General features: G+C 52.8%; 1 protein-coding gene across 1 annotated transcript in view; it reads right to left on the reverse strand.

The window, feature by feature from the left end:
* Positions 1-20,859, reverse strand: part of CDS2 (CDP-diacylglycerol synthase 2) — a 62,397-nt gene that overhangs the window by 14,569 nt on the left and 26,969 nt on the right. The window contains exons 2-5 of the mRNA XM_040980989.1: positions 6,091-6,227; positions 4,666-4,762; positions 1,712-1,809; positions 1,450-1,589 (exon numbers count right to left, since the gene is read on the reverse strand). Coding sequence (XP_040836923.1) covers positions 1,450-1,589; positions 1,712-1,809; positions 4,666-4,762; positions 6,091-6,227 — 472 coding nt within the window. The remainder of the gene's footprint in view (positions 1-1,449; positions 1,590-1,711; positions 1,810-4,665; positions 4,763-6,090; positions 6,228-20,859) is intronic.

The following is a 20,859-nucleotide window of genomic DNA, read 5'->3' on the forward strand; positions in this document are numbered from 1 at the left end:
TCACTTTAAAAGGACAACAAAGGAAGATGCTGTTTTATCACCTTGTAGATCACACTCGGTTTGCTGATACCACTGTCTGCTCCCAAAGCAGGGGCCAGCACGCACGGGCAGGTCAGCTGCCGGTCTTTCTGTAATCTTACCAGGACAGTCGGCCCGGCCATCTGTCCTCCCGTCTGTCCGTCCCTCCATCCACCCTCCCACCCATCCATCCACGCAGCCATCCATGTCCGCAGCTGTTTTTGTGCTACCGTGGCAGAGCTGAGCGCCTGCAACAGAGACCCAAGGTCCCCCACACCTGAAATGTTTACCATCTAAAAAAAGCTCACCAGCCCTAGACCTTGAGAACAGGGCTGGAAAGGACTCAGAATACAAGGGGCTCAAGACCACCCTGAGTGGGGGAAAAAAAAAAAAAAGGCAGCAGCTCCACATCAGAAGAAAGGGAAGAAGGCCGGCCCCTGGTGCTAGGGATCCGCAGCAGCAGGCCTGACTGCCGTGAGCTGCCCCAAGCCTGACGCCTGCTCTCTCATACCCCACTGCAGGCGCATGGCAGGGAGGCAACACTACAGAGCCAGGTGCTGTTCACTCCGCCAAGGACCACTTCAGGGCGGGCCAGACAGGGGAAAGCAAACATCGCCAGTGCTTCCAACGGGCTTTGAAGACAGCAATGAGAACGCACAGCACTGTTACAAGGAGTCTAAATGAAAACCCACAGCACTATTACGAGGCGTCTAAAACCTTAGCTGACTTTATAGTAATGTTATTATTTGACTATCTGTAAAGATAACTAAATAAACATGAGGGGAAACTAACTTCCTTGCTGAGACTGCAAAACTTTTTAAAAATAGATTTACTGATTTCTAATTGGAAAGGCAGATTTACAGAGAGGAGAGACAGAAAGATCTCCCATCTGCTGGTTCACTTCTCAAGAGGCCGTAACAGCCAGAGCTGAGCCGGTCCTCCAGGTCTCCCACGTGGGTGCAGGGTCCCAAAGCCTTGGGCTGTCCTCGACTGCTTTCCCAGGCCACGAGCAGGGAGCTAGATGGGAAGTGGAGCAGTCACAATACGAACCGGCACCTATATGGGATCCTGGTGCATGCAAGGCGAGGACTTTAGCCAGTAGGCTACCGCAGCGGACCCCATTCAAACTTGTTCAACCTAAATACGGTAAAATGCCCTAGGCTGTAACGTCCCTTCAAGGCAGTCACCTAAACAAAGCAAGTTCCTGCATGACACAGAAGAATCTCTGCAGTCAGGCCACGGCCATGCTCTGCTGTCCTCCGGGGAGGGCACAGACTGCAGCCCCCTCCATCTCCACTTAGTAACAGCCGTGCTGCTCAGCCTGACACAGCCTCCGCTCCGCTCCCTCTGGGGGCTGGAGTCCACGCCTGACCCAGGAGCCCCCCACTCGCACGGCCAGTCACAGGGGGACGTGACACACAAGCGGCCCACCTGTCAGGTAGAGAGTGAAGGAAATGAAGCGATGGTATTTGCTGAGGATCCGCAAAGGCTCCTCTCTCTGGACCAGCGTGAAGAAGTAATCCGTGACAGTCTCGCCGTAGAAGAAGTAGTTGACGCACAGCAGGAAGTACCTGTAAGTGGAGCCGGGTCTCGCGGCTGTTGTGCGAGCCTGCGGTGACCTCTCCTGGTCCCACCCAGCCTCTCTGCGAACACCTGCCACAAAGCACCCCACCCACATCCCCAAAGCGCTTACCAGCTGAGGGTTCTGAACCAGGGCAGGTCATAGGAGTGGTAGACATTGTAGCCAATAGTGATTATCTCATGGAAACACTTAATCTGAACACACATGACCTGCAAGACACAGCATCAGACACTCACTGCCTGCCCAGTTACCGTGAGCTTACCAACAGCTCACAGGCCGTCAAGAAAAGCCATTCTACCCAAGAAAAGCCTCACTCCCACCACGATTCTGCCCCTTGTGTTATAGATCCAACTTCTTACAATAAAATACAGGCTTCCTTTTTTTTTTTTTCTTTGAAAGGCAGAGTTACACAGAGAGATGCATGACAGAGAAAGAGGAAAGAGTGAAAACTTCCATATATTGGTTTACTCCCCAAAGACCACAAAAGCCAGGGCTGGGCCAGGCTGGTGCCAGGAGCTTCATCCACCTTGGACATGAGTGCAGGGGCTCCAGGGCCATCCTCTGCTGCTTGCCCCAGGCACTTCAGGAGGAGCATCCAGAAATAAACCCTGGCACATTTGGGACGCAAGGGTCATTGACTGAAGCTTAGCGCACTATGCCACAGTGCTAACCCTTCCATGAACCTTTAAGTGTACAGACATATTGCTTTGAGGAGCATAGAGACAGAGAGCTATCTGCCTTCTACCAGCTCACTCCCCAAATGTCAACAATGGCCAGGGTTGTGCCAGGCCTCAGCCACGAGCCAGGAACTCCATCCAGACCTCCCAAGTGAGTTGTAGGGACCCCGGTATTTGAGTCATCATCTGCTGTCTCCCAGTTGTGCTGGCAAGCAGCTGGACAAGAAGCAGAGGTGGGACTGACTTCCAGGCACTGATACCAGATGCTAGTATCCTACACAGAAGTTTGAACTTACTGCTCCACAATGCCTGCCTGCACCCCCTCAATCAACTTTTTATCCCAGAACCTCCCAGGGTTCAAACAACCCCTTCCTCTTCTGAATGAATTTAAATGCTTGAAAATCCCACACTGCCTGGCCGCAGGTTCAGCTGTGTGTAGTCTGACCAATCTAGGAGAGCGAGCAGACAGAGCAACTAGGACTGGCATAGAGCTAAGCCCTGGAAGAAGGCCCCACAAAAACAACACCAAACTGGGAGCAGTGCGCAGACACAGCCAGGGTTGTACACAGCAAGAATCATAAACTGGGGCCCAGAGAGACGGCTTAGGGCTGAATCCTCGTCTTGCAAGAGCGAGGGATCCCAAATGGATACAGGTTCATGTCCCAGCTGCTCCACTTCCTGTACAGTTCCCTACTTGAGACCCGGGAAAGCAGTGGAGGATGGACCAAATCCTTGGGACCCTGTACCTATGTGGGAGACTAGGAAGAAGCTCCTGGCTCCTGGCTTTGGATCAGCTTAGCTCTGGCCATTGCAGCCATTTGGAGAGTGAACTAGAGGAGGAAGATCTTTCTCTGTCTCTCCTTCTCTTTGTAAATAAATCTGTCTTTCCAATAAAAATAAATAAATCTTAAAAAAAGAATTAAAACCCAGGGAGCAGGTGTTAGTCCAACAGTTAAGATTTCTACATCTTACGCCTGGAGCGGTAGCCTAGTGGCTAAAGTTCTCGCCATCAATGCGCCTGGATCCCATATGGGCGCTGGTTCGTATCCTGGCTGCTCCACTCCCCATCCAGCTCCCTGCTTGTAGCCTGGGAAAACAGCAGAGGACAGTCCAAAGCCTTGGGACCCTGCACTCACGTGGGAGACGCAGATAATGCTCCTGGCTCCTGGTTTTGGATCAGCTCAGCTCTGGCCATCGCGGCCACTTGGGGAGTGAGCCAGCAGATGGAAGATCTTTCTGTCTCTCCTCTCTGTAAATCTGACTTTCCAATAAAATAAATAAATCTCAAAAAAAGAAAAAATGATATCTACATCCTGTACCACAATGTCTTCGTGAGTTCGATTCCTGACTCCAGCTTCCTGCTGCTGCAGACTTGGGAAGGCAGAAGTGATGGTTCAAGTGACAGGAACCTCACACACACGTGGGAGACTCCCAACTGACTTCTCAGATCCAGCTTCAGCCCAGCCCAGCCCTGCCCGTTATGAAATGTCAGGGGTGAGCTCCTGGGTGTAGGCACATTCTTGTACACATTCTGTTTCTCTGCTTCTTCAACAAACTTTCAAAGAAATGTGAAGAAATCTTTAACCACAAACAGCTGGCAGCTGCTGATGACCCTCCAGCTGGCAGCTGAAAGGGCAGGGTACAGCTATTCTAGGCAGAAGTGCTCTGAGGAGCCTTGGTTCCCCACTAGCTCCTAACCAACTCAGTCAGTGCCTGCACGCAAGAGAGCCTTGCATGAAGAGGTGGTTCAGACACTGCTGGGGACGCCCACATCCCATACCCAAGAGCCTGGGTTCAAGTACCAGCTCCGGGCCCAGTGCAACGGCCTAGCAGCTAAAGTCCTTGCCTTGAATGCACCTGGACCGGTTCTAATGGGCACTGGTTCTAATCCTGGCTGCTCCACTTCCCATCCAGCTCCCTGGCTTGTGGCCTGGGAAAGCAGTCGAGGACAGCCCAAAGCCTTGGGACCCTGCACCCATGTGGGAGACCTGGAGGAAGTTCCTGGCTCCAAATTGGCACAGCATCGACCATTGCGGTCACTTGGGGAGTGGATCATCGGATGGAAGATCTTCCTCTCTGTCTCTCCTCTTCTCAGTATATATGACTTTGCAATAAAAATAAATCCAGTACCAGCTCCGCTTCCAATTCCAGCTCCTTGCTAACGTGCACCCTGGGAGGTGGCAGAGGATGACTCAGGTAGCTGAGCCCCTACCAAGTGGGAGATCTGGGTGGCCCGGCTCAGGTCTGGCTCACCTCAGCCTACCACAAGCACTTGAGGAATGAACCAGCAAACCTAAGATCTCCACGGGCTTCTCCCTCTGTCCATCTGCCTTTCAAATTAAGTGAAAATAAATCCTTAAAACAAAATCGTATGTAAATGGCACTTACAATCATCATTAAAACCATTGGTCCCAGGTAGATGATGATGAAGAAGAATGCAATCATGGCCAGGGTCAGGATGCCTCTCACCCACCAGTTCTTCCATCTGGTTAGAGTACAGGGAGGAAAGACAACACGGGTTAGGATCCTGAAAGAATCCAAATTCCACCCGCCAGGCCCAGGTCCCCCCTCAGAGATTGGAAGGCCTTGCATTCTGTCCTTTCCGGAGCCCTGGTCACTCTCAAGGAGGCAGCAGCCACGTGCTGGTGGCAACAGGGCCCCTAGCGCCCAAGCCTCATCTACAACCAGGGTTCCAGCAGGGGCCCCGAGGACTGCAGAACACTCAGCTGCAGGCCCAAGGCAGGTATCAGACAAAAACCCCAGACAAGCCAACCCCAGGGAAACACAGTGCCCTCTGCTCCTGTGTCCGCCTGATGAAACTGAGCCTGCTTCCTGGAGCACAATCCTGCCCTGTACAGCCCCCCCCCCCGGGGGAAGGGGACGAAGCAATGACAACGACCACTATCACCGCGTCTGTAAGAACTTCACATGCCCTGTGTCATTCAAGCCCTAGCTGGGGTCTAGCCCAGCACTTAGCCATTGCACAACACAGCCTCTCGGGGGGCAAGGCAGGAGGCACACAGATGAAATGTTGGGGCCTTGTAAGTTGTGTTGCCTATCTACCCAGAAAGCTGCCATTAGGGGGACTGGCTTCTCAATGGCCAAAAGCTTTTCCTTTCGGACCAGTGTTGTAGCAAAGTAGGTCAAACTGTTGCTTGCCACGCTAGAGTGCCAACCACTCTGATCCAGGTCCCTGCTAACGTACCCAGGAAAGTAGCACCAGATGGCCCAAATACCTGGGCCCCTACCATCCGAGTGAGAGACCAGAACAGTTGCTGGCTCCTGGCTTCAGCTTAGCCCAGGCCTTGGATTTTGTGATCATCTAGGGTTTCACTATCTTTCTTTTCTTTGTTTCTCTCTCTTACTCACTCACCCTTTCAAATAAATAATCTTAAAAAAAATTTTCTCCTAGTTTCACCTAAGCTGAAGTATTCCCAATGTATCTGAGAGAATTTAAAGAGTTATTCATCATGAAAGTATCTGGGAGAGGGAAAACTAATCTTGTAGCCAAAAATTCGGGCTGCCAGCAAAAAGCAGTTTGCCTCTTGGTCACCAACACAAGGTCAAGTTCTGGCAGTCTGCCACGCCTGCCAACCTCGCCCATTCCGTCCTAGGTCCCCACTCTTCCTCCTCCTTGGACTGCCCAGAGCACCCTTCCAGGGCCAGCTCCCTCTGGGAGGGGCTGCCCCCCAATCCTGGCCACCCTCTGTGCCATCACTGCCAAGCACCAGATGACAGCAGTGGGGACCAGCAGGGAAGTGGGCACCCTGTCCCCTCTCTTAACAAGCCTGCAGACTTCACCAAGCCGGTTACCTGGAGGACAGGTTGGAAAGGGCCCTATTGAGGACCTCTGGAGTGTCATCTGCCGGCACTGGCGGGGGAGCCAGCTCGGCTCGACTCTCGCTGTCTGACGCGGTCTCTCCATCGACTTTCGCTTCAGACTCCGACTCCTACAGGAAAGAAGCACGGAGGAGAAAAAGTCAGATACACTCAGGAGAGCAATGGGCATCATGTGGCTGACACCTGGCTGAGGATGCGGCACAGCTGGGTGACAGGACACAGGGGATGCCGTCACGACACTGGTCCCCCTGTGAGGTCTGTCCGCATATCATCGGCCTCGATTGGGAGGAGGGCTCAGCCCAGAACCTAGCAGGCTGTGACTGGTCTTGTCAGTGCTGATCCCTGAGCTGGCCCTGCCCAGGGATTCCAGGCTTATCCAATCAAGGCTGGCTGCAGGGTTCCAGGAAGGGCCATCCAGCTCGGAAAACTCCCCACCAGCACCTGCACACACAGTCCCTGTTCCACACAGCACGCTACAGATGCTCAGTACCTCCAAAGTGGCCAGTGTCCCCACCTAGGCTCTCAGGAGTAGCCGGTGTATGGGCCATCACCAACATCCCCCCACAAGTCCACAGTATCACTTCCAGACATTACAAGATCACCCTGTGTAAAGGCAGTCACACTTAACAGCCTACCTCGGCCAATGCGCCATCGTGGGGCCTGTCCTTTCCCTGCCACCAGGCCTGGCCATCAGCAGATTCCACGAAGCCCCTCATAGAGCTGCCCCAGTCACGAAGGAAGCTCCTGCAGGAGCTCACCTGGCTGCAGTCTGGGGAGACGACTGAGACCAGGCCAGCCAACAACTCTTCACCCAAAGGCCCAAGGAAAGGCTATTCTGAATCCCAATTCCTACCGGGAAATGTTTCCCCCTTGGGGGATTCTGAATAGATGCAGTGTGTGGGGGGGAATGAAACCACTTAGTACTGCAGTCACAGCCTACTAAGTGCGTGCCTCCAGTGTAAGGGTTCATTGTAAACGTGCCTGTACTCCTAGAGGTATGGAATCTCCAAAGAGACACCTGCAGCCTGTTACCAGAAAAAGCTCCTGCTTCCTGAAAACACCAGGAGGCAGACAGGAGACAGGAGGAATCTTGGGATTTATGGGAAAGACAGCTACTTCGAGGCATGCAGTTTTATTACTCTGCATTGAAGTGATATGACCAGGACCTCCAACCTATGCATCGTAAGTTCCTATCACAGGCTTTCTGCTTTGTGTCACCATTAGCCCCTAATCATGTACTTGCTCACTGTCACATAGCTTTTGAATCTCTTACTACAAAAACCCCATAATAAGTGATTATTTCGCTCGAGGTGCTTCTTGTTTATAAAATGAAAGTCATTTCACTCGCCTTGGAATCGCACTCGGATTCACTGAACCCCAACGCTCCAGAGCCAAACAGCACTTCCCACCCTCATGAGCTCCCACAGAGCAGTAAGTACCCTGGTACAGGACTGGGAAGAAAGAAACTAGCAGGACACAAGGACCTGGGAGGCCAACCATCTGTCCCACTCCCACTGGCCAGGTCTTTCCAGAGTCCATTTTAGTCTTCACAATGAGGGCCCAGCTCAATGGCTAAAGTCCTCGCCTTGCAAGTGCACGTCCAGGATCCCATATGAGTGCCAGTTCTAATCCCGGCAGCTCCACTTCCCATCCAGCTCCCAGCTTGTGGCCTGGGAAAGCAATGGAGGATGGCCCAAAGCCTTGGCACTCTGCACCCATGTGGGAGACCTGGAAGAAGCTCTTGGCTCCTGGTTTCAGAATGGCTCAGTTTTGGCTGTTGAAGCCATTTGGGGAGTGAATCAGTGGCTGGAAGATCTTTCTGTCTCTTCTCTCTGTAATTCTGATCTGCCTTTCCAATAAAAATAAATAAATCTTTTATTTTAAAAAATCAGAATGAATTAATCTAGCAACAGCCACAGTTTGCAACCTGAGCTAACAGTCTGAATTTCCCTGATGACTAACCCACAGTGAAACTGAACAGCACTTCAAATTGTTCATTGCCAATAAAGGTTGTCAAATTACTGGTCAGTGTTTCTGCTCTCCTCTGCCCGTCTTTAAGACTGCCTTCCAGGGCCCGGCGCGGTGGCGCAAGTGGTTAAAGGTCCTCGCCTTGCACGCCCGGGATCCCACATGGGCGCCGGTTCTAATCCCGGCAGCCCCGCTTCCCTTCCAGCTCCCTGCCTGTGGCCTGGGAAAGCAGTCGAGGACGGCCCAAGGCTTTGGGAACCTGCACCCGCGTGGGAGACCCGGAAGAGGCTCCTGGCTTCGGATCGGCATAGTATCGGCCCGTTGCGCTCACTTGGGGAGTGAATCATCGGACGGAAGATCTTCCTCTCTGTCTCTCCTCTCTGTATATCCGCCTTTCCAATGAAAAAATAATAAAAAATAAATCTTTAAAAAAAGACTGCCTTCCAGGTGCTTTTAAGCATTCTAGAGTCGCATACTTAGTGTCAGTTCTGCGTTCTTCAACCTTCTCTAACCCTGAGTCTCACCGTTCACTCCTCCCTCCTCACCCCACCACTGCACATAAGCTTCCTAGAGTCGGTGCTGCTTGCCTTGCTCTCCTCACAGCCCCAGGCCTGACCCACAGCAACACGCCTGTTGGAGGTAAAAACACGAGAGCGATGAAGAGCAGCATTCATTCCAGTGTGGCTCAGAGAGGCCCGGCTCCTGCAATTGTAGTGACAGCTATTTCTTCATTCACTGCCAACTATGGCATGAACCAGAAAGACAGGGACCCCCAGAGACGGCCTTGTCAGTAGCGCCCAGGGAGAGAGTCCCAGAGCTCCTGATAGCAAGACTTACTCCTTATTTTAAGCACGGCGAGCCACAGGGCTCTGGACAAGTGCCCCAAGTGCCTGTGTTGTGTCCTCACCCCAGGAAGAACCCCCTAACCTGTGGGGATGTCCTGAAGACACAGCAAAACCCCACCCACCCAGGATTGTGTCCTACTCCACTGCCCCAAGAGGTTCTGAATACTGTACCACCTCCAGCACTGTCCCTCCCTGGGTGGAGGGAACCAAGACCATGCCATCCATTCTTCATGGTACATTCCCACCCGCAGCTGGCGTAACTGCCTGCAATACAAGGTGACACAGCCCCATGACCATTCAGCCCTGGAATCTACAACTTGGTCTTTAAGATGTGAGCATCTGCTAATGGGGCTGGGTTAGACGGCAGCACCTGGCAGCATGAGCTAGACCTAGAGGGCGGGTCTGGCCAGGCCAGGCAACAGCAGCCACTGGTGAATGCCAAGATGGAGCAGGCCATGACAGACTGGGCCATAGCACCCACCAGCACAAGTAACACTGTGGGGGCGAGCACGGGAAGGGGACTGCAGGGGCTCCCGTGCTGGGCCACTGTTTCTGCTGGTAAGCATGATAGCTGGGATATTGGGCAAGCCCTGTCAGGATCCAAGGCTGGGAGTGTGCCTAGTAGGGAAAATGTAGATACCCTCTGATGGGCTGCAAGCTCCCAACAGTGACCATGAGAATCAGGGCGGGGGGCAGGTCTGGCCAGACAGGTGGTAGCACCCAATGATGTGTACAAGAGCTGAATGAGATGTGGGACGAACTGGACCAGCCTGCTGCACATACCGGCTACCCAGGAACCAGGGCTGAGGGTGGGCCAGATGGGGGTTTGGGGAGGTTGCTCTGACTAGGCTGCAGTTCCTGCCAGTGCACATGAGGGCCGGCTGTGTGGTGAGCAGGGCTGGATTGGGCCACAGCATCTGTTGGCTTGCATAAGAAATGGGGCAAGGGACAGAGCTGAGTGGACCACTGCAACTACCAATATATGTGTAGGCTGATATGGGTGACGGACTGAGCTGGATCCCTAACTGGCTGGCACACAAGCCAGGTCTGCGGTCACCTCTGGCAAGGATTCTTTGGGGACTCCCCCAACTGGACTGCTGGATGCAAAACTCGAACCATGGTGAAAATCACAGGATCTGTGGTCTGACCATGGAGTGCATGTGTCAGAACTGGGTCTCCTCAGATTCTGAGGCCTGTGCAATGGTTGGCATGCCCAGACGCACACGGGGGACGTGACATCACTAGACCTGCAGAGGACATCGAGTCCCTTGGATGGCAGAACAAATTGCACAGCTCTCCCAGACAGGCTTCAACAGCGAGTGGCATGGTGAGTAGATACTTCCAAGGTGGACTTTGTCACCTAATGGACCTTGGAAGGATTTCCTCAACCTTGGAGCAACAAAATCAATAACGTCTTGAAACTATCCAAACCACTTAGGCAGCACCCTCGCAGCATGCTCCACACTGGGAACCCTGTGATGACATCGGGCAGCCGTCCCCCATCTCCAGGCACTGAGGTAGTTTGGCTGCTGGAATCATCCCTCTCCCCTTCTCTCTACCCCGCTACCTCCAGATAGAGAAAGAAAAAAAAACTTGGGGAAAAAATGTGAGCCCCCATGTCCCAGACAGACCCCTATGGAGGCACTTGGAAGCAACAGCCACTGAGTGTAAACTCGACCAGCAGGCAGGCAGGGAGGCAGGCAGGCGAGAGGGCACTCACTGTTCACACTCACGCAAGGCCCTAGCGGGGTTATTTTTAACTTAGTCATCCTGTTTTCAAAGAGACTCACAAAGGCTGCTGGCTCCCTAGGAAGGACCCCAATAAACCCAGCGGAAGCGTGCGGGGAGGGCCAGGCGGCTCCATCCTGTGCTCCGAGTCTGGCTGGACCATAGGGCCTTTTCTCAGGAACCCTTGGCCCAGCACTGTGTCCTGTCAAAGCTAACCACTCCCTCCATGTAGGAAGGGATGTTTCCCGAGGCAGAGTAGTAGAGAAGACAGAAAACGGGCCCAAGGACACCATGACCTTCCTCACCACCGAGACTGCAGGGTGACTAGGATAAACAATCAAGACAGGAAGGAAGTGACCGAAGAGACAAGCCTACACAAGAGCAACTCTCTGGGTTGCACCTGCCTGTAAGCCGGGAACGCCAGGCCTCAACCAAGCTTGCCAAATTAGCATCCGCAATGCTCTACCTGGAGGTGCCCCGCACACAGCTGGTCAGCCCTGAACAGACCCCATGCTCTCAGGCAGGAACAGGCGAGGGATCAGGGCCAAGCAACCAGCTCTGCTAGCCTCCCGGTACAGGCAACACAGAGAGCAGAAACCCATGAGAACCTGGTGGCTGGCAGCAAGGCCAGGTGTGACAGAAGCTGAGTGCTGACAGCAGCTTTCGTGGTGGGCCTGGAAGGAGCGGGTGCCTGAGTCCAATCCTTGCCAAGAAGAAAAGTGGCGCATGCTAGGCCTGGAGTCAGGGATGCTGAGCACATCTGTCAGTCCTCACCTGCAGGGGACAGAGACCAGGCAGGTGTACAGGAGCCTCTCTTCGGGAGGAGGCAGCCAGCAGCCAGCAGCCAGCAGCCAGTCCAAGCCAACAGGGTCCGGGGCTGCAGAGCCAGGCCTCCAGTCCCTGCTGGGGAGGAAAGCACGCCTACCTCAGACACCTCACACCTCCTCCAGGATGATCCAATTCAACTTCCATAAAGTCCATGAAAACAAAGGCCTGAGGACCAGCCGGGGCCTGCTGAACAACCCTTCCCTGGTCTCACCCCACAGGAGCCTGAGGGTCTTCAACATCCACCCAGCCAACCAAGCCGCCTTCCCAAGGGGTCCGGGAGAGAGCAGTGGCCAGCAGCCTTGCCGGGGCCGAGGTGCTAGGAAGCCATGTGAGCTCAGCTTTGGCCTACCTGACTTCCTCAGTGGCATCTGAGGGGTGCCCGTCACAGTGACAGTAGCCGTCAGGCTCCCTGCACTCAGGTGTGTTTCACACAGGCCACAGGCCACCAAGGTGTGCATTCCATTCTCCTGCTTATTTCCAAGTCTGCCTTCCTGTGCAGGCTTTGTGCGCCGGTCAGCATGCAGACAACTTAGTATACGTATCTGCAAACAGGATCACTAGGTGAATACCTGCGAGACCGGGCGCTGTCACGGGCTGAGGGCCCTCGGTCTCCGCTGCACTGAGCAGTGCCTCGGACACAGCAAGCACACAGATTTGCTCAATTAACCAGTTGATTCATTCCACTTGAAATCCCACTGAGAGCATGTGCCCCCCACACTCCCAGTCTCCAGGACCAGTCAGGGAGCAGGGCAGTGCAGCAAGAGGCTCACCACTCCCAGGCAGCCCCTCCTCCTTCCTTCCTAGTCAAGCCCAGGGCTCAGAACTGAGGCTACGCAGGACTATCTCCACCACCACCCATCCTCCCCTAGTTCCTGACACTCCCCAAGGGGCTGTGGCCTTGATGTAAACAGGAAACAAGAGAGCTGCTCTAAAGAGGCCCTTGGAGGTCGCTTTCCTCCCAGCTCAAGCAGACCCTGGTCTGGGAAAGGCCGAGCACTGGGTGCAGCGACAGCCATCAGCATCTTTACAGAAACTCACGCTCAACCACCCCCCAACACACACATTAACATTCTCTTCAGGGCTGCCTTGAGGAACTAATAATCAAGGAAAGAAGATAAACAGTGCCTTCCTTGAGGCTTCTCTCTTCCTTTCACCTTTACGAAATCTCTTTGAAAGATGCTGTTCAAGACTCTGGTTGCTTAAGTTTCTAATGACTCGGTCCTTCCCACTGGCACTACAGCTCACAGGTTATTTCTTACATGGCTTCATATGCAAATTACAAACCTCTTGCTAGAGAAAAGTCATTAGCCTCTTTCTACTAAATGCCTGCCATTTCTTTTCTTTTTTTTTTTTTAAGATTTATTTTTATTGGAAAGGCAGATGTATAAAGAAGAGGAGAGGCAGAGAGGAAGATCTTCCGTCCGATGATTCACTCCCCAAGTGGCCGCAACGGCTGATGCTGTGCCAATCCAAAGCCAGGATCCAGGAACCTCTTTCTGGGTTTCCCACGTGGCTTTGGGCTGTCCTCGACTGCTTTCCCAGCCCACAAGCAGGGAGCTGGATGGGAAGTGGAGCTGGCAGGATTAGAACCGGCACCCATATGGGATCCCGGTGCGTTCAAAGTGAGGACCTTAACCATTATGCTATTGTGCCAGGCCCTGCCTGCCATTTCTTAAGCAAGAACTGTGGGAGCAGGCAATCCTCTCGTCTTCACAGACATAGACCAGGCTCTGGGGACAAACAAGAGAGAGGAATCCTTAATAAGCCCAAATCCTCGAGCGTCCCCCAGGAAAAAAGGGCCAAGTCTGAATTGCTACTGGAATGTGTGCGTGCATGCGCACACATACGCAGACCTACGCCTATGTGTAGTGTTGGTAAGAACAAAGATAGCCTGTGGGTGGAGCTGTGGCAGAGCTGCTGTCTGTAACACCAGCATCACATCCTGCTGTGGCTACCTGAGAAGTGAACCAGTGGATGGAAGATCTCTCTCTCTCTCTCCCTCAAGTCTTTCAAATAAAATAGATGTTTTTTTTAAAAAAAAAACCTTAGCCCTTTCTTTTCTTAGACATATAAATTTTTTCATGATGTTTACATGGTTGATCAGGGTGGAAAGGGTTAGGGATTTGAGTAAAGTGGGAGAAAACAACTGTTTCCTTTTTTTTTTTTTCCTTTTTCCTGTGTCTGGAGGAAGGGGAGGACTAGGAGGGAGCTACACCCAGCCTCCTGAACACCTCAGTACCCTGGGATGGAGAACAGCCACCCGAGGCCATCCCAGGGTCCCAGATGTGGAGCATGCTCAGAGGATTCTGCTCAAGTGGTTTTTTTTTTTAAGATTTATTTTTATTATGTTTTTCATTGGAAAGGCAGATATACAGAGAGGAGAGACAGAGAGGAAGATCTTCCGTCCGATGATTCACTCCCCAAGTGAGCGCAACGGCCGATGCTATGCCGATCCGAAGCCAGGAGCCTCTTCCGGGTCTCCCACGCGGGTGCAGGGTCCCAAAGCTTTGGGCCGTCCTCGACTGCTTTCCCGGGCCACAGGCAGGGAGCTGGAAGGGAAGCGGGGCTGCTGGGATAGAACTGGCGCCCATATGGGATCCCGGGCGTGCAAGGTGAGGACCTTAACCACTTGCGCCACCGCGCCGGGCCCCCTCAAGTGGTTTTGATAGTTCTAAAATGGTATCAATCTTGCCCATCCAAGGATGAGGAAATCCTTCCAAGGTCCACTAACGGACACTGTCCACCTTAGTCTCCGTTCGCCCAGATATCTGCTGTCAACATCTGGCTGAGGAACCTGACCAATTTGTTCTATCTTCCTTCCTCTGCAGTCCCCAATGGACTTCCATCTTCACCATGTGATTCTGGGTATGCCATCCACTGCTCCATTGAAGCCGCTGAGGAGGCCCAGCTCTGACACAGGCAAACCAGTCAGACCTCTGCTACTGTGATACTCCTCATGGCTGGAGTTCTGAGTTCCCCAAAGAAACCTCATCTGAAGTGGTCCCAGACCTGACCTGTGTGTGCTTGTCAGTCCATGGTCTGGCTCAGTCTGTCACATCAGCCTACACACTACTGCTAGTTGCAATTGCTGGGTTGGTTCTGTCTCCAGCCCTGTAAACCAATGGGTGCTGCAGCCCAGCCCAACCCAGCCCAGCCCACTACTCACTTGACCCTCACGTACACCAGTGGGAGCTGCAGCCTAGTCAGAGTGACCAACAACCCCCACCAGGTCCACCTCCAGCCCTGGTTCCTATGCTTGCCAGTATGTGCAGCAGTCTGCCCCACATCCTAATCAGCTCTCATACATGTCAACAGGCATTGAAGCCTAGCTCAGTGTAACCAATCCCACTAACCAGGCCACTTTCATGCTGGTGGGTGCCACTGCCCATCTAGCCATGCCTACCCCCAGCCCTGGTTTTCATGCTCCACAATGAGAGGTGTAATCCACCATTTCCCTACTGGGTTCACTCCTAGTCCCAGATCTTGCACTCTCCAGGTGGTTCTGTGGTATAGTTAGACAGAATTTGCCCCTAGTCCCAGCACTTGCCAACTGATACAGCGGCAAAGTCCAACCAACCTCCACTCACTCTGGCTCATGCAGACAACAGTGGGTACAGTCAGTTAGCTCAGCCTAGCTCTCCCCCAACCCAGTTCTCACAGGTGTTGGAACCATGCACAGCCTGGTCTGCCTCCAGTCCCAGCTCTCATGCTCACCCGTGGGAATAGTGGTCCAGCAGGGAGGACACTGCAGCCCTCACACCTGGCTCACATCCGCCCACCCTGGGGTCTCTTATGCTGGTGGATGCTGTGGCACAGTCTGACATGACCCGCCTCACCTCTGCATTGGCCAGCCAAGTGCTACAGCCTAGCCTGGCCCAACCTGCCCCCAAGTTCCAGCTCATGCTGGTGGGTGCTGCAGCCTAGCGCAGTCCAAACAGCCAATAGTCCTGGCCCGAACGTGAACTGGCAGGTGTTGTGGCTCAACTTGGTCTATCCTGTACCCCATCCTGGTTCTCAGATCTGGCAGTGGGTGTTACGAACTGGCTAAAAATCTTACATGTGCCAGTGGTTGCTCTGACTCAGTATGGTATAACCCATCTCTTATCTTGAGCTTTGCCATTGGCTGGTGCAGCTTGACCTGACCTGGCCCACCCCAGTCCCAACTCTCACTGTAGGGCTCTGCAGCCCAGCCCTGCCCAGTCTGCTCCCATCCCTGGCTCATGCAAACCAGTAGATTTGTGACAGCTTAGCCTGGCATGCCCAGCACTTCAGCCTAGCTCCTGCACATGCCAGTGGGCTAAGGTTGGCCCAGCCCTGCCAGGTCTGCCCCCTCCAGATCCAGCTCACACACTTGCCAACAGGTGGAGCTACCTTGCTCGGCCTAACCAACACCCAGACCTCCACCAGGGCAGTTTCCCAACTTCTCCCACCAGGCCCACCTCTAGACCCAGATCTCTTATGTGCCAGAAGGTACCAGGACCCCACCCAACATAATCCATCCCAGCCTTGGAATGAGCTGGTGGATATTGTGACCCGGCACACCCCACACCCCATTCTAGGATGCACCTGGGGGTGCTGCAGCCTGGACCAGCCAGGCCTGTTCCCAATCCCAGTACCCATGAGCACCAAACAGTTCCATGGACATACCTAGTTCAGCCTGTCACTATTCCCAGCTCTTAACCAAACCAACAGAAATTGCAGTGCCACGGGGGTGGGTCCACATATCCCCCACAGAATCTACCCCCAGACCTGGTTCTCTTGGTTTTCTCAAGTAATGGTTAGTGTCATGACACAGCCTAACATCACCTGTGCCCTGTTCCAGCTGTCACTGGATGGTACTGTGATCTAGCTCTGCCAGGTAGGCCCCCAGACCTAAGCTTTAGTATGTGCCAATGAGTGGTGGTCAGCAGTGACCCATGTGGGCTGACCCATAAAGCTCTTCCAGCTTTCCCCTCCAAACTGCTTGGTCTCAGCCCCCTTGCTTACCTGCAAGTCCAGTGCCCTTGTCTATGGAAGTCCCTCACAAGTCATTCCTTACCTGCAATACACTCCCTTAGCAACCCTCCCTCCCACACATCCCCTTACCCCTTCCCCTGATCAACCCACACTCCATGTTCCCAGGAGCACTTTCATTCCCCAGCCCAGCCTTCTGCAGCCCAATCTTCCAGTGGGGTGGTACGCTGGCCCAGAGCTCTGCCTGCCCTCCATGGTCCCAAACTCCTGGCACATGTGCTGGCCTGGGATCCTATCCCTCTACACACCCAAGATCTAGGCTCGTTCAAAGTTTTCTAAGCCTGGTCCACCAGGGCATCAGGCCAGCATGCTAACCTAGGATTCTACCCTCCTTTCTCCCGACACCTCCTGGCACTAAGGACATGAGGGAAATTTCCAGGCTCGCTCTGCCCAGTAAGCCCCTAGGTCCCTGTAGGCTGCACTGGCTCCATCCCCCAGGCCACCTGCAAGCCCACAACCCCCCAGGCCCTCACAGCCTGCCCCCTACCCCAGCCCCCATGCAGGGGTGCAGAAAGCCTCCTTAGCCCTTTCTAAAGCTAACCACATCTGAGGAGTTCAACTGAATAAAGATGCAACATTCTTTGGCACAGTGAGTTAATGCACACACACATCCCTTCTCAGAGTGCCTGGTTGAGTCCTGGGCACTTTGATGGGTCCAGTTTTATGCTAACCCACAACCTGGGGGGTAGCACATGATGGACAGCTCAAGCACTGGTTCCAGGTCCTGACTCCTGGCTTGGTCCAACCCCGACGACTATAGCATTTAAGAAGTGAACCAGCAGATGGGAGATATCTCTCTCTCTCTCTCTACCTTTCAAATAAAATAAAGTGACAATGTTTTTAAAAATGAGAAGCAGCTCTACTCTGAAAATCTTAGGCGTGATCCTCAGTGTTGTACACCATGCTGTCAAGTCTTGGTCTATACTGGGATCTAAAGAAAGCGTGTTATGCCACCCCAGGTGGACTGCTTCCCTTCAGATAGTTCTCTCACAGGCAACTGCACCAGGAGATAGGACACAAACAGGGAGCTCCAACTTACAAAGAAAAAACAACCTTAGGCTGTGAACCATACTGCCTGCAAATAACTCTATTCACAGAGTCCCCCCTGTACTCCTCCCCAAGACACCCACCCCTCCTGTCCTCTCACCTTTCCAGCACGGTCCCTAACTCACACAGTGAGGCAGGCTCCACAGCAGAAAACACCCTTCTCCACCTCGTGGACAAACCCTTGCTCCAAGTCCCCATGTCCAAAATCAAACTCCTCATCCGCGCCCCCACCCCCATCCCCACCTCCTGTGTGAATTCTGTCTTGACTGTTCCCGGAGATATGGCTCCTCCCTCTAATGTGAGATAAGCAGGTGGGAAGCAGGTAGGTCTGCTAAGCTGGAGGTACTTGCAAGCTGCCCCCATCCCATGTAATTCTACTCTCCAATCTGTTGATCAAAACATCCTCTTTCCCAGAATGCACGCTTCACCTAGGACTTAAGTAGGGAGCTACGACAATAGGGATATTAAAGTCATGTGGAACCTGTCAAGCTACAATAAAATTCTCAGGCGGCTTCACATCTCCACAGGCACCACCCGCTACCTCATAAAGGAGGCGAGCTTGCTCATGGTCCTTCGCTACAGGCCGCACTGCAGCTGCTGCACAGGTGCCCTCCCCGCTGTTCCTTCCTTTGGGTAATCCTCTGGCCCATGGCCCACTCATGATGGGTATGTGTCCTTACGGGTTAACCCATGCTCATGCATGAGTGTGTGTTCATTGTGCAATGAACCTTTCAAATTCATTACCAAATGTTCATTTTCTAAACCTTTCAAATGGATATTTTTTCAAGCATTTTTTTGCACCTTAACCATGTCTGCACCTAGAATGCTTGTTTTTTGTGCAAGACAAGGACCTAGAGTAAAAACACACCCCAGGCCCACATCACCTCTGCCGGAAGCAGCTGCCCACACCCGTTTTCCGCCCACCTCTCCACACCCCACCCACACCCCACGCCCTGCCAAGTTCCTTATTTCAAGCCAACACCATCCCTCCGCCGTCTGCAGCAGCCTAACCACACACTCGGCCTCTAGTGCTGAGTTCACTCCCACCCCCACTTCCAGGTCACGCCTTGTCCTGAGCCTTACCCAGTTCCCATAGCACAGGCATAAACTCAGATGGCACACAAACCCCTCTGGGATGGGATGTTGTCTACCCATCTACCCTCCCGGCAGGATCTTCTGTAGCTGCTCTGCATGGCAGGCAGTTCCAAGGACAGGTTGTACTTCCTCACTGTTCCGTCTTGTGCTCATATTTTCCTGCTTAGCACAGTTAGCAGACCACCCTCTTCTCTGCAAATTCCAAGTTACTCTTTCAGAGATCCCTCTGGGAACTGCGCCTAACTGCTGAGCTCCACCACATCCTTCCTCAAGGGCACCTACCCTACACGGTCTCGGGGAGGGTGAGCTGAACCAGCATTCTCAGCACTGCCCGTGCTCCAGCACCTGGAGCACACACAGGCAGGAAGGAGGCCTCACCACACCAGATTCCTTGGCAGAAAGAATCCAAGGTCTACTGATGCGGCAGTTAAAGTTCAGCTGTATTTAGCATGTGTCATCAATTTGGTATCTGTTGCTGTTTTGAATTTTTATTTATTTTATTTGAGAAGCAGAGAGACACACAGACATAACTCATCCACTGCAGCCACAATGTCAAATTCAACTGAGCCGGTCACTGGAGCCACCACCTGCTGCCCCCTGGAGTCTACACTGGCGGGAAGCTGGAGTTAGAAGCTGAGCTGGAACTCATCCGGGCACACGATAAGGGTGAATTCCAACTGGTACCTTAACTACTGAGCCAGGCGCCCACCTGTAGGCACTGCTCTCTTACATGCTATATGAGGCATTACAAAGTTGTAGTTAGTCATCTCACTATTCTTTCTTAGACATCTGAGGTCAAATACATCTTAAATTATTTCAGAGCATTAAAATAAAGTACAGCATCTGTGTGTCTGAGAAAGAGTTCAACGAAGGGAGCAGCAGCCTGACTGGATTCTGCCTTTTAGGCCTTCTGCAAGGGTTTTCCAATCCAAGCCTCGCCGCCTCACCTTGTGCATAACCACCAGGCTCACATAAGAGCCTAAGAACAAGCCTGACAGGGAATGAAAAGGAGCCCTCCTCTCTCCCACTTTGCACACTGAGGCCTCTGTGCAATGGATGCATCCATATATTAAAGCACACACACCCAGCTATCGTCGGAACAGCTCAGGAAGTACCAAGTTCCATCACAAGACACTACTTAATGCAGGGCTATTAGAGGCGGAAGCATCACCTAGCTCCCCTGGGAGGCTCTGCCTCAGTTCTGTTCTGCTGACATCACTCGTTTTCTTAGTGTCCCCAGTCTCAGGGTGAAAACACCAGAAAATGGGGAGCTCTTCCTGTCACCAGTTCCCTCATCAGGCTCCTCTAGTAGCAAACGAAAATTAATCTTCAACTTTGCTGGGGAATGGAGTAATTTTTCGCCAGCTTCTTCCAAGCCGGGGAGGAAATCAATTTCTGCCAAAGCATCTAGTAAAGAGGGAAAACTATTTGCTGTCTCAAAACTGCATTCAGGGGACAGGCACAGAACTCTAGCAGCTGAAGTCCTCGCCTCACATGCACCAGGATCTAATGTGGGCACGGTTCGTATTCCAGCTGCTCCACTTCCCATCCAGCTCCCTGGTTGTGGCCTGGGAAAACAGCAGACGACAGCCCAAAGCCTTGGGACCCTGCACCCACGTGGGAGACCCAGAAAAAGTCCTGGCTTCTGGTTTTGGATCAGCTCAACTCTGGCCATCACAGCCACTTGGGGAGTGAACCAGCAGATGGAAGATCTGTCTTTCCTTCTCTGTAAATCTGACTTTCCAATAAAAGAAATAAATAAATCTTTTTAAAACTGGTTTCAGGAATGCTTTCTAGAACCAGAAGGTGCTGCTAGTTTCTCTATGTGATGAGCACCATCCAGTTTCTACCTGCCTCATAGTCTCCCATTTCATAAGAGCTCCAGGAATTCTGAGGCAAAGTGAGTGACCCCAAGAGTTAATGTCTCCAGCATCTTGTGTCCCAAACTCCCAAGTGTCCTGAGTTGTTTACTCTATGGCCCAAGTTGTTTACTTAACGGTCCAAGCATGGATCATTTAGAATATTTAAAGTTTACATTTATTTTCACTTTTTTAAAAGGGTGACAGCAATATATTCCATCTGTTGTTTCATCTCCAAGTGCTCAAAACTACCAGGGCTGTGCAAGGCCTAAGTCAGTGCCCCACAACTCCATCCGGATCTTGCTGCAGCTGGTGGGGGCTCATCATCTGCTGCCTCCGGAGATGTGTTAGGAAACTGA

Source organism: Ochotona curzoniae, unplaced genomic scaffold (assembly GCF_017591425.1).
Source record: "Ochotona curzoniae isolate NIBS_2020 unplaced genomic scaffold, NIBS_Ocur_1.0 contig_3520, whole genome shotgun sequence".
Classification (NCBI taxonomy): domain Eukaryota; kingdom Metazoa; phylum Chordata; class Mammalia; order Lagomorpha; family Ochotonidae; genus Ochotona; species Ochotona curzoniae.